General features: G+C 46.4%; 1 protein-coding gene across 1 annotated transcript; it reads right to left on the reverse strand.

Annotated features, from left to right (window-relative positions):
* Positions 1-3,660: 3,660 nt before the first annotated feature.
* BHLHE41 (basic helix-loop-helix family member e41) lies at positions 3,661-8,378 on the reverse strand. Its single transcript, XM_033163044.1, has 5 exons — positions 8,180-8,378; positions 7,719-7,782; positions 7,076-7,183; positions 5,870-5,981; positions 3,661-4,911 (listed from the first exon to the last, which is right to left on the reverse strand). The coding sequence occupies exons 1-5, from the start codon at positions 8,350-8,352 to the stop codon at positions 3,875-3,877; spliced, it is 1,494 nt and encodes a 497-aa protein (XP_033018935.1). The 5' UTR covers positions 8,353-8,378; the 3' UTR covers positions 3,661-3,874.
* Positions 8,379-12,157: the final 3,779 nt, after the last annotated feature.

Here is a 12,157-nt window from a genome sequence, read left to right on the forward strand (position 1 = left end):
TCACAAAGCAATTTCAGTTGGTACATCTTTATGCTACTTGTTATCCAATCTCTCATAGTGGCCATTTTGTGGACTCGTGCAAAGGCCCAATTTAAATTAAATATAATTAACAAACGTCATGCTGTTGATGCAATGTTTAAAAGGTGCATACCGTGTCTGGCCTTGGGCTTTCTTCTTGCACATCAGCGGTCTGTAACCTGCAGGTGGGGGCATGGTCAAATGGCCAGACACATGGCCTGGGTGCACATTGGCTGTGGCTGCACCACGCTGAAGGATGAGCCTCCATCACTGGGGCAGAAAGCACCCTGATATTTCAGTGTCCAATTTCTCCTATAGTTCCATTCTCATCACATCAGTGTCCTTACGAAATTGGGCAACTGAAACCAATGAGTCAGCAGGGGGAGCCCAGAACCATATTTTTGGATAAGCATTCCTCCCATAAGCTGCAGGCTGCAGGACCTTTTTGTGTATGTCTGACAAAGGGTGATTTATTTTCAAGTTGCAGTTAGGTCTGATAAAAAATCACCCCAAAAGTCATACTCTTTTTATTTATTTTTTGCAGATCCTAGCTAACCAACTTGTTACTTGGTTGCATTGGCCCAGAATTAAGGGCCACCAAACTGGGCTTTGGGTCCAGCTGGGTCAGGAGCGTATGCTGTCCCCCCCCTCAACCCCCACATGAAATCTACCTGACAGACCTCTCTGGGCATGCTCAAAGCCACCCCCACCCCCACAAGGTCCATGGCACAACTTAGGTTCTGCTGCTGAACAGTGTCCAGTCATATCTATGGGTCACACCCCAACAAGAGCAATCTAACACACAAATCAGTGTTCACGATAGTTGTGCGATAAGTGTGCTTGGCAGCTCGGGTCCCTAAAGGGTTTCTCTAACATTTGTTTACCATGCACGCTAAAAACTGAAGCAGCACAGGCCAAAGGCAGTAGGTTGGTGCCTGAGTTTCTGACCTTAGGGGGCAGCCCCATAGCTCTTGTTTTCAGGGACTTGCCAGTTTCCTTAAGGGCCTGCCTACATTTGCCCCCATCCTTTGTGAAAGACAGGAGCACATCCATTAACCAATTTAATAATTGAATTGACTGAAGTGGTGTATTCTCATGCAGGGAAGTGAAAGCTGTTCTGAAGGGACAATGTCTGTATCAGCAAATAAATAAAAAATAATCAGATGTAAATGTGTGATGGTGCAAATAAGGGTGCCTGCTATTTACTGGCGTCCCTGAGGGGGCTCAAGTGGAAGTGGTGTTTTTTACAAAACAAGTTTTGTGAAGCTGTGGTTTTGTGTGGAAGCCTCGCCTCTGTCACAGGGCTGCTGTCGCCACACAAACGATGGTGTTTGCAGAGACTCTGAATAAGTATTCAAAAGCAATGAAATTCCAACAGCCCTGCCTAAAGTCCTGTGAAGACATCATAGCTCACTTGGCATATTTGACAAATGACAAGTTTTGAGGCTTTTAAGAGCTTTAATTACTAGACAACCCATACTCTGTATTAAATTGTTTTATTCTTTAGTAAGAATATTTTTTGTTTAAATCACAAAATATTGTGGAAATATTTTTTATAGTAGAATTCATGGGGTGCAGGAAAATAACGAATATAAAGATTGATTCCTATTATCTCTCATACTTAAACTGTTCTTTAAACAGCTGGTTTCTTGCAGACAGTGTTTATTTTATTTTTTAAATAATTTAAGACAGCATAAGCTTGTACCAAGCATTAAGCATTGTAACAAAAGTGCAAATTTGTTTTTCAGCAATTCCTCATCAAAAGAGATATTTTTAAACTCAGTCTCATGAACACATAACTTCTTGCTACAAAAATAGCATGTCGGACATCATTACTTGAATGTATTAACTATTTACATACAGACGCTCTGTAGGCTAGTAAGATTAAAAAAAGAAAAGAAAAAAGGACCGACATTGTTTAAAAACAGTGTTTGAGGCAAACAGTAGCAACAGCAATAGCAGCAAATTCACTCAAATTGACTAACAGACCCAGGCATATTCACTCATAGTCAGACTGTTGTGTCTCACCTCTTACATAACATTCAAGTGAGATTTCTCACAGTGCTACCTTGGCAACAAACTAAAAATATCTAGGCAAGGTTCTTGGCTTAAGCCTTATTAACAAAGCTTTAGCTGTGTGATTATCTGGTGTCTGGCAACAGTCTCCAGAAAGGGAAATTGGGATATCTGGAAACAGAAAAACCTTGCAAGGAATCCATATCCCACTTTTACCCAGTTACCAACACACCATTTTTAATTATGATTTGTAACCTCTTTTAGCTTATTTTAGTGGCTGTGCCTTTCAGCGGAGGCATCATGCACATATATTATGCAAGTGAAGCTTTTCAGTTAGCTTTTATCTCCATGCCAGGAAAAGCTGCACTTTCTTTCACCCCAATCTACCAAGGAAGAACCACACACTGAACTGATGGAGATTCCAATTTCGCCTCTCTTATTCACAGCATGATGGTCTTCTGGGACCACTGTGTGGACTGGCTGTGTCTTTTACTGCATACTCCTCTCTGGGACGGCTTGCTTGCGCACAGTAACAGCTGGCTTGGGGCTTGGGGCTTTTGTGTTTAGGCAATGGTTAAAGGCACCAGATCAGGACAGTAAACTTATTTCTTCCTTCAGGATAGAATCTAAGGTTAGAGTGTGCTGCATTCCTGTGCACACTTACCTGGGAGTAGGCCCCACTGAAGACAGCAAGACTTATTTCTGAGTCAATAGGCAGTTATAAAAGAAAGTTGCTATTTGGCAGAATCCGATGGCAACTCCAGTGATTTCAATGCAGTTGCATTGCACTTAAATTTTTCTGGCTTCTGCCCAATGATTCTTGTATGGAGCCACCAATTAAGAAGTCATTAATAAAGAAGCAAATTCTCTGTAATTCTTAGGCTACCATTCTCAAGACAGCTTCCTCTCATCCAGAGTAGCAACACAGGCTTCAGTTGGACCGTTCTTAAGTAAGCACTTTGCCTGTTGACTTGGGAACCAAGCTCCTTGGATTTCATTGGAACTGACTTCCAAGCAAGTGTTGTTAAAATTGCAACCCGACAAACCAATCCTAGGTATGCTTACTCAGAAGTGCCCAAATCTACTCAATACAAGCCCCAAAGCATTTACTACCAGGAAACTGAGTCCTGGATTTCTGGACCAGGGAGCATTTTATGCTGAAGCTTGCCCTGCTAGGAGCACAATCTACTGTGGAACTTTCGTTTGCAAACCCCACTAAAATTCAAGAGCACTTTAAAATAGTTCCTGTTTATTTCACTGGGGCTTGTGCAGAGCTTCCTGCTGAGTTATGCCCACTTGAGTAAGTTCCATTGCAGTCTATTCAATACATAATCATTATTAAAGTGCCTGCAGTTATGGTATAGTATGGTACAGTATATATCTCAGTTCTGACTCCCCAGTTCCAGATGCTGCAGCCCCCTGCCCTTTTTCTTTAGGCCTTCTGAATTGTTAAGCAAACTTCTCTTATGAAGAAAGATCCGCTTCCCCCAACCCACCCCTAAGGGAGTCTTTCCCATTTGTTTTTGTTTCAGTTCAACTGGGGGATGGGCCAGGGAATTCTGCAACATCACACACACACACACACACACACACACACACACACACACCATGGGGGACAACGATGACAAGGAGCTCTCCAAAAATATTTGTGGGGAAGGGAGAACCTAGTCTTTTAATAAAAGAAAAAGGATAACCTGTCAGCCTAGTAAGCTTTCCCTTAAACACACAAAGAAACAGGGGTGGGGTGAGGGTTGCTTCTCATTCTTGGGAGTGATGGATCCTTCCTGTCAAGTAGGAGGCATGAACTGTGTGGTTTCCTTTAGAAATGATGGAGCATCACTCAAGGATTTTCCTTTGCAGACTGCAAATGCTGCTCGTGGGAAGGGAGCTCCATGTCTCCACTGAGCCCAGCTGGGTTGCAGGTAAATGGGTGGGGGAGGTGCTGGCCAGAAACAGCCACATCAGTAGACATTGCTGAGGCCAAACTGGCTTTCTCTCCTGGTACCAATACTGAGGAGAAACAGGGGAAGGCCGAGGCCGCAGCAGCAGCAGCAGCAACCTGAGCTGGAATCCCTGGATAGATCCAGGGAATGGGAGTAGCAGCAGCAGCAACTGCTGCTGCTGGGTAAAGATATTTATCCAGGTTGCTCTTGTCCAGGAAGGGCTGCATGTAGGCAGCTGCTGCTGAGGGGGAGATGAAGCAGAGGGGCAGACAGAAGGGAGCAGCAGGTTGTTGGGCAAAGGGAGATCCTCCTCCCCCCAGACCTCCAAAAGCCACCAGGGAGCTGAGAAGGGCTGAACCAGCTGCTGCTTGGTCTGGGCTCAACACTGCCGAAGAGGTGCTGCTGCAGTCCATCTTCAGCCTTTTGGCTGCTGGAGGTGCCTCATCCCCAGCGGGCTCCTGCTTGACCATCAGGTTGCCTTGCCTTTTGTCCCCTTCCGGTCTTCCCTCGCACTCACCGCCATAGCCACTATCTGTATCCGTGTCATTCTCCCCACCAAGCTCCACACGACCCATCGGATGGTGGCTGGATTTATGCTTGCTACTAGCATTCTGAGTCCTCTGAATGACTGGCACACAATTTGGCTGGCTCTCCAGCTTTGGGCCAGTGTGATCTCGCTGCACACAGGAAGAGGTGGAGGAGGTGGGGCAGGGTCCTTTGCCTGCACAAATCTTTGGAGTCAGGAGCTGGGGGCTGGGGAGGAACCGTGTGCAAACAGAGTGCAGGTGGTTGATGAGCTGAGCACATCTCTGCTCTCTTGGAGTCCAACTTTCAAACCTGGAGAGGTACTGCATGACTTCTTTGGTGCATGTCTGGAATCCTGAATGGAAAGCACCCAGGTCAGATTGCACAGGAGACTTCAAAGATCTCTCCCCTACAAAGAGGGGGGGGGCAGGGGGAGGAAGGGATACAAAATAACAGGCATTAGTAATACCACTTGCATCAGATCTAGTGTTACACAGAATCTGACTGTTTTATTAATAAAATTCCTCTATAATGTAATTGCTTTGCGTTAAAAGTACTAATCTTCTAGTTCAAAGTTATCAATCTAAGACTACGATTTATAAAATCAGTTGGAAAAGGGTAAGTTATCTCAAGAGATAATATGTTAAGGCTGTAATACTAGACTTGCTTATTTGGGAGTAAGCCTCAAACAAAATGGGACTTACTTCCAAGTAAATCATAGAATTGTAGAGTTGTAAGGTACCGCAAGGGTCATCTAGTCCAACCCTCTGCAATGCATGGATATATGTGTATATAGATACAGTCAGACTGCACAGCTGCAGTCCTTTTCACGTGTACATAGGAGTTAAGGCCCACTAAATTTAAGGGGACTCAAGTTTGAGTAAACATGACCATACAGGTCACCGACTCTGAAGCAGTTCTATAGATTTCAATTTGGCAACTTAACTTTGGAGTTAGCTAACAGTTCACCAACTGCTAAAACTTTGTCAATAACCAGATTGGCAGATTACCGTGTTTCTCCTAAAATAAGACACCGTCTAATATTTTTTTTCGCTCAACAAAACACAGTATGGCTTATTTTCAGGGGATGTCTTATCTTAACCGTGTCGCATCGGTACGCTGCATAGCCACGCCTCCCCAGGCTGTTTTAATGGGAGGTACCACGTCACTATGGCTTATTTTCTGGGTATGGCTTATTTTTGGGGAACGGCTTATATTTCGCAAATGCATAGAAATCCTGCTATGGCTTATTTTATGGCTATGTCTTATTTTAGGAGAAACAGGGTATGTCCTTCATAATCAGAGAGAGAGAGAGAGAGAATACCAGTATGCCCTATGTTGTGCTTCTGCACTGGGCATTTACTTACCATTCTGTAAAGCAATTATCTTCTGATGCTGCTGCTCTGTTAAGGCTGTTAAAGCTTTTAAGTGTTTCAAAGTTAATTCCAAAACTACAGCTTTCTCCAGATGCCCTAGTGTCTGCAAAGGGAGGAAAAGGGACACACAATCAATCAGAACCTTATATCCTATTTTCTAAAACTTCACTAAGCTCACTTTGGAAGAAATACTGTTTTATTACTGCCCTTGCTCGAATTGGTGATATTACCATGCTAATAAATCACACCCATTTTGAAACTTCACAAATAAGGCTAATGTGACTCTCTGGAAGTTCTACAGAAGTGCTGTCATATAAGGAATTTCTATTAGACTACTGGATGTCTTGTAATCCTAAAAATCACTTTTCATTCAACCCAGTTTTAAATGATGTATTTTAGAAAGTTTTATGGGAACCACCCTGAGACCTCTGGGTATAGGGCAGTATAATAATAATAATAATAATAATACCGTATATACCCGAGTATAAGCCGACCCAAATATAAACCGAGGCACCTAATTTTCCCACAAAAACCTGGGAAAGCTTATTGACTTGAGTATAAGCCGGTTCACCTTTGCTGCTGTGGAAGAGGAGGAGGAACGAGCAGCCCGAAAGCAGCCCTTTGGGCTGCTCCTTCCTCTTCTTCCTTTGCCAAGTTTGCATTTATGCGAGCAGTTCAGGAATGGAACAAGCTGCCTGGGGAGAGTAAAGAACCGCCGTTCTTGTACGCTTCTTAAGGAATGGTTGACTGGGGAGAGCGGGTGGCGGCACGAGCGGAGAGAAAGGGCTTCTTTCTCGCCGCCCCCACCGCTCGCCTCACTCGAGTATAAGCCGAGGGCAGCTTTTTCAGCACAAAAAATGTGCTGAAAAACTAGGCTTATACTCAAGTATATACAGTAATAATAATAATAATAATAATAATAGAGGGTTAAGCACTGCTGAAGTCAGTGACTTACTTCTAAGTCAACAAAAATAACCACACTTTTTTTCTAATATGTACATCTTTTACAGTGCAACCACATCCAGGCTTGATCTGAAGTAAATCCCACTGTGCCAAATGGGCTTACACTGAAGTAAGTGTGCATAGGATTACAGTCTGAAGAGTAAAAACTTCACTAAGAGTTTATGGTGTTGCAAAAATACCTAGATAGATGTACAGGCAAGCATATACACATGGACTCACACAGTCTGGACTTACTGTCAGTTTCAGATGCTCAGGCAATAAATCTTTCAACTGAGCAATACACTCATTAATCCGGTCTCTTCTTTTCTTCTCTATCAATCTGTGTGGCAGTTTGTATGTTTCCTATTCAGGAAGAAAAAGGACAAACACTCGTTTCACTATAATGCCAACCTAAGCAACTGTCTTGCCACCTACCCTTATTTCCCATTTCAAGAGCATATACTGGCACAGGCATCTTCCCTCTCCCTCCACAACTGTTCTTTGCCAACATAAATACAGTGGTACCTCGGGTTACAGACGCTTCAGGTTACAGACGCTTCAGGTTACAGACTCCACTAACCCAGAAATAGTAGCTCGGGTTAAGAATTTTGCTTCAGGATGAGAACAGAAATCGTGCGGTGGCAGAGGGAGGCCCCATTAGCTAAAGTGGTGCTTCAGGTTAAGAACAGTTTCAGGTTAAGAACGGACCTCCGGAACGAATTAAGTTCTTAACCCGAAGTACCACTGTAAAACAAAACCGCCCACTACAGATAACAGAAAGGAAGTGAATGAGGAAAAGAGGAGACCTTCTGCATAAAGTTGGGCTCCCATTTATCAGAAGCCCCAGCTAAGTATTGTGCAGGTGCTGGAGAGCATCAAAAAAGCCTTATACTCTTACCTTGCTCTCGTCCCTCTTCATACCTCTCTTGGGCTTGCACATATACAAGGATGGATAGCCCAGTCTGCAGGAACAGAAAAGGGAAAGAGAGACCCATTGCCTTTAACATACACAGTGGTCTCACTAGCTCCTACTTTGCAAGAAATCTCACAAAAGCGGTGTATACAAAACTAATGTTTCACATCAAATGTAACTGATGTGCAGAAAATACACTATAACCTGAAAAAGACAATTCACATACTTTTGTAAACCAAGAAAATCTTTAATAAAAAAAAATATTTTTTTAAAGGGGGAGAGGGGCATGTGCATGCTTAAAGTTGCCCAGCCAAAGAACCAGAGTTAACCCATCTCTTTATCTCCCCTTTCCTTTTGTAGAAAGGAAAAAAAATAACAAGAAAAACCAGGTTTTTTTCTCCTAAATTAAAATGACACCAATAATGCAGAAGTCCCTGCCATCTGACCCTATGAATTCCCGATGCTCCAATAACTGCCTTTCGGGCAAAGGAGAGATCCCATTCCCTTCATCCATGTTTGGCAGCAGCTTTTTGGGGGTGGTCGCCGCTTTGGATGGCTCCTGTGAGATGGTGCAGAGTCTTGGGAGACCTTCGGGCAACAAAGCCACACAGTCGCCCATGCAGCCTGGTCTTTTCTTGCGCTGCCGCCCGGGTGGGAAAGAAAGCCGTTCCCCCCCCCCCCTCTTTCTGTTTCTCCTTTTTCTCGCCCCGTCTCTTCCCCTCTTGCTCAGGGCGCGCTGGTAGTTTGCGTTCCTGCTTGGTTGTTTGGCCACCGGGCACGCGCTTGCCAGACAGACCAGCACCCAGCTCACGTGCAGAACGTACCACGCAACCTCCCGGCTCCGGGATTGGGGAGGGAGCGGAAGGAGGAGGGGGCGGGGACAGCCGGCGGAGGAGAAAAGCCCAACTTTGCCCAAGGAAGCATCCTCTTCTAAAACGGTGTCACGAGAGAGAGGGAGGGAGAGGGAGAGAGACACTCGGGAGCTTCTCGCAAGGAGCGCATTTCGCCTATTGCTCAGTGTCAAGGCGAGGGGGTGGCTTGGGGTGACTTAGAGCCTCCCCGATGGAGAGGGGGGAGTCATAAAAAAGGTCTTCCTCGGGAGGCAACGAGCGTAAGGTCCGGCTGGCAAGCGCGCGCGGGAATTAGCAGGTGTGAGGTTGGCAAAAGCCGGTAGGAGAGGGAGAGCGGGAACCGTTGTCCCAGGAGGGTGATGATGATTAACCATGCTGCCTTGTGAAAGGGAACTGCAGCAGCCATGTGTTGCGTCTGGCGGCAGAATGTGATGGTGCATCTGATCCCGCCCTCGCCTGCTGCTCCAGACACCTTTCCTCGCCTGCCGCTGGCGAAGGCGGACTAGTGCTCGTGCAAGCCCACGTTTGCTCCAGCTACTGGCCCCTTAAAAAAAGAAAAGCCGGAGCGAGCCGGAGCGCCCTCCTCTTTAATCCCGTCTCAAACTGGTACGAGCACAAGGCTAGCAACGTGATCCGGCCGCCTCCTGCCGCCGCCACTGCACTGCAAAGGGAGCTCCGCGCGCGGCAGCTGCTTTCCTGCAGAGCGCAAACACAACCCGCGTGGAGCGGAGTCTTTAGCTGCGGTCCCTCCCGTGGGGGCGGGGGCGCGGGAGACGCGAGGAAGCTCCCCTGGGTTTGGCGCTGGCTAGGGAGCATCTCTCCCCACCCCCCACCCCCAGGAAATGCTAATAGTGTGTTAGCCCTGGATCGAAGCACTTGGGCACAGAGCTTGAGCTTGAGCCTTAGGAGCATACGGAAAGCGAGGGGCGGGGGCGCGTCAAGGTCTTAACCTCAACGCAGCCCCACCAAGGAAGCAAATGGGAAAGGTTGCTGCTGGGCTGGCTGCTGTTGTTGTTTCCTGGGCTCAGAGGAGGCACCACTTTATTGCTTATGCTCCTGAAGGTCCAGAGACTGAGTCCTGCTCCTTTGGAGACTCAGCCTCGCTGGACTCACAGGCGGCGAAGTGTGTGCGTACACGCGAGATCCGGATCCCATGCTGGAAACCCGTGGGATAAGAAAGCGCCTGCTTCGGCACCAGATTCCCCTCCGTGGCTAAGATTCATTTCCTGAGCTTTGAATAGGGAATCATCGCACGGAAAGCAGCATCCCGAGCCCAACCCAGGTTGAATCGAGGCGAACTCCCACGTAAACATGCACGTGACTGCAGGACTAGCAGAGCAGACAGTCCGTGAGCTTTCTTTCTTTCTTTCTTTCTTTCTTTCTTTCTTTCTTTCTTTCTTTCTTTCTTTCTTTCGCGCACATAGTCACAATGGCCTCGCTCGCTACAGAACATGAGCTGGCTCCGATAAGGAATGGTTACAGTTTTCTGGTGGAGGAATCTGGTCTTTCCGATGCCTTTGAACGCCGCGCCAACATGTTGGCCGCCGTCCCCTGTAGCCCAGGAGGAAACACGTTGCAGCGGAGAGCGCCTGCCTCGTCACCCCAGCAGGAGAGCCGCAACGTGGGCACATGCGAGCAGCTGCAGGGCAGCCGAACTGAGCTGCACTGGGGGGGGGGGGGGGTGATCGCATGCTTTGCAACTGGATCTACATAACCCAGCGAAACGCTCCCCACTCTGGTGGTGCCGCAGCTTAGGGAGCCTAAGCCCCAGTGTGAGGCTTGCATGCATAGGATCGAGTACAGTACTTGCTCAGCTATTACTATCACCCGGGGATGCCTACAAGGTCTTGCGCATAAGCAACGCTGGCATGCAAATAACTCGGTATAGTCAACCTTGCTCTAGCTGCTGAGGTAGGACACTTTAGATCGTTTATAAGTTGTTGTTTTTTTAATGGAAATATACTCAGCGCTTCTGGAGGTACTGCAGAATATACTTCTTTCCGAAAGGAAACGAAACGCTCTGAGAATGAGCGGAAAAGGAGAAGCCTCTTTTGCCGAGAAAATAAAGATGTACCTGCACGCCCATTTCTCAAGCGAGGGTTGTGTGCTTTAGGCCGGGTCATCCGAGCGAGGTGCATCATATCTCAGCTACATGCGTAAAGATAAAGCGCTTTTAACACTGTTACACCAGATGGCACTGTGGAGTCCCGTCTTTCGCCAACGGGATTTCCTTATTTGAAGATTACAACGCGTTTAACTGAACCGCTCCTTTGATGTGTCTAGATGCAGCCCTGGTGCAAGAAAGCAGGAAGTTCCAGAGGGAACCTTGATCTCCCCGGAGTCCAGCGAATTCCTGAGGCTGGAATAGGGCAGCTGTGACTCATCCTCAAGAACTCCCAAGGGATGATAGGAAAACCGAAGTTCACCTTTCTCTTGTTTCCCTGGAAATAGAGGGTGAGGAGAGATAATAGTATTCCTAAGAAGAGCTGAGGCATTTGCAAATGCAAATGCATAAATCCAAATGTAAATTTACATGGCCAATTTTCAACTGATTAGATAATTTTAAGAAAAGAGACTGTGTGACTCTTGGTGATCTGAACTAGGAGTGGAGAGACTCTGGTTCAAATCTGAGACACAAAGCTCCATAAAGAAAAAACAACAACCCTGAACCAAATCATAGTGGGAAAAGGAATAAAAAGAGAAAATGCATTTTTGGCAGCTCCAGATAACAACTGTAATCTATATACACAAATACAATCAGTGTGTGGGTTTGCAAGCAAAATTACTCTGCCATTCAACAGCAACTGCCACAGCAAACTCCTTTTCAAATCAGCCTCTTGTCATTCCCCCTTGGAAAACACCAGTAACATTCAATATCTAAATATAGGAAGTTCTTGAATGCTTGAGATAGGTCTAGTTTCTCTCTCTCTTTTACATGCATGCAAGCATTCACCTCAGTAGTCTTTGTACATGGCAGTGGCAGCACTAGAAAATAATAATGGAGGGGTAGCGCATAGAAGGGGCAAATGATATTTCTAAGTGGGAGGGTTGTGCCCTACATCTCTGACAGAAAAAAAGTATATGTAAATGACAGAAGTGTTGTAGGGGGCAAGTTTGCACACTTGCCCTCTGCTCCCTCTGGTACTGTCCATGATGCATAATCTGCATGCCTTTATTAATTGCCCATTCGGATTTATCTGCATTGGTGGCCTCATCAGCTAGGCATTTCAAAGGTAAAGGTAAAGGTAAAGGTAAGGGTAACCCTGACCGTTAGGTCTAGTCGTGGACGACTCTGGGGTTGTGCGCTCATCTCGCTCTATAAGCTGATGGAGCCAGCGTTTGTCGGCAGACAGTTTCTGGGTCATGTGGCCAGCATGACTAAGCCGCTTCTGGTGAACCAGAGCAGTGCATGGAAACGCCGTTTACCTTCCCGCCAGAGAAGGTATTTATCTACTTGCACTTTGACATGCTTTCAGACTGCTAGGTTGGCAGGAGCAGGGCCCAAACAACAGGAGCTCACCCCATCGTGGGGATTCGAACCACCGACCTTCTGATCAGCAAGCCCTAGGCTCA

This window comes from Lacerta agilis, chromosome 10 (genome assembly GCF_009819535.1).
Source record: "Lacerta agilis isolate rLacAgi1 chromosome 10, rLacAgi1.pri, whole genome shotgun sequence".
NCBI classification, from domain to species: Eukaryota; Metazoa; Chordata; class Lepidosauria; order Squamata; family Lacertidae; genus Lacerta; species Lacerta agilis.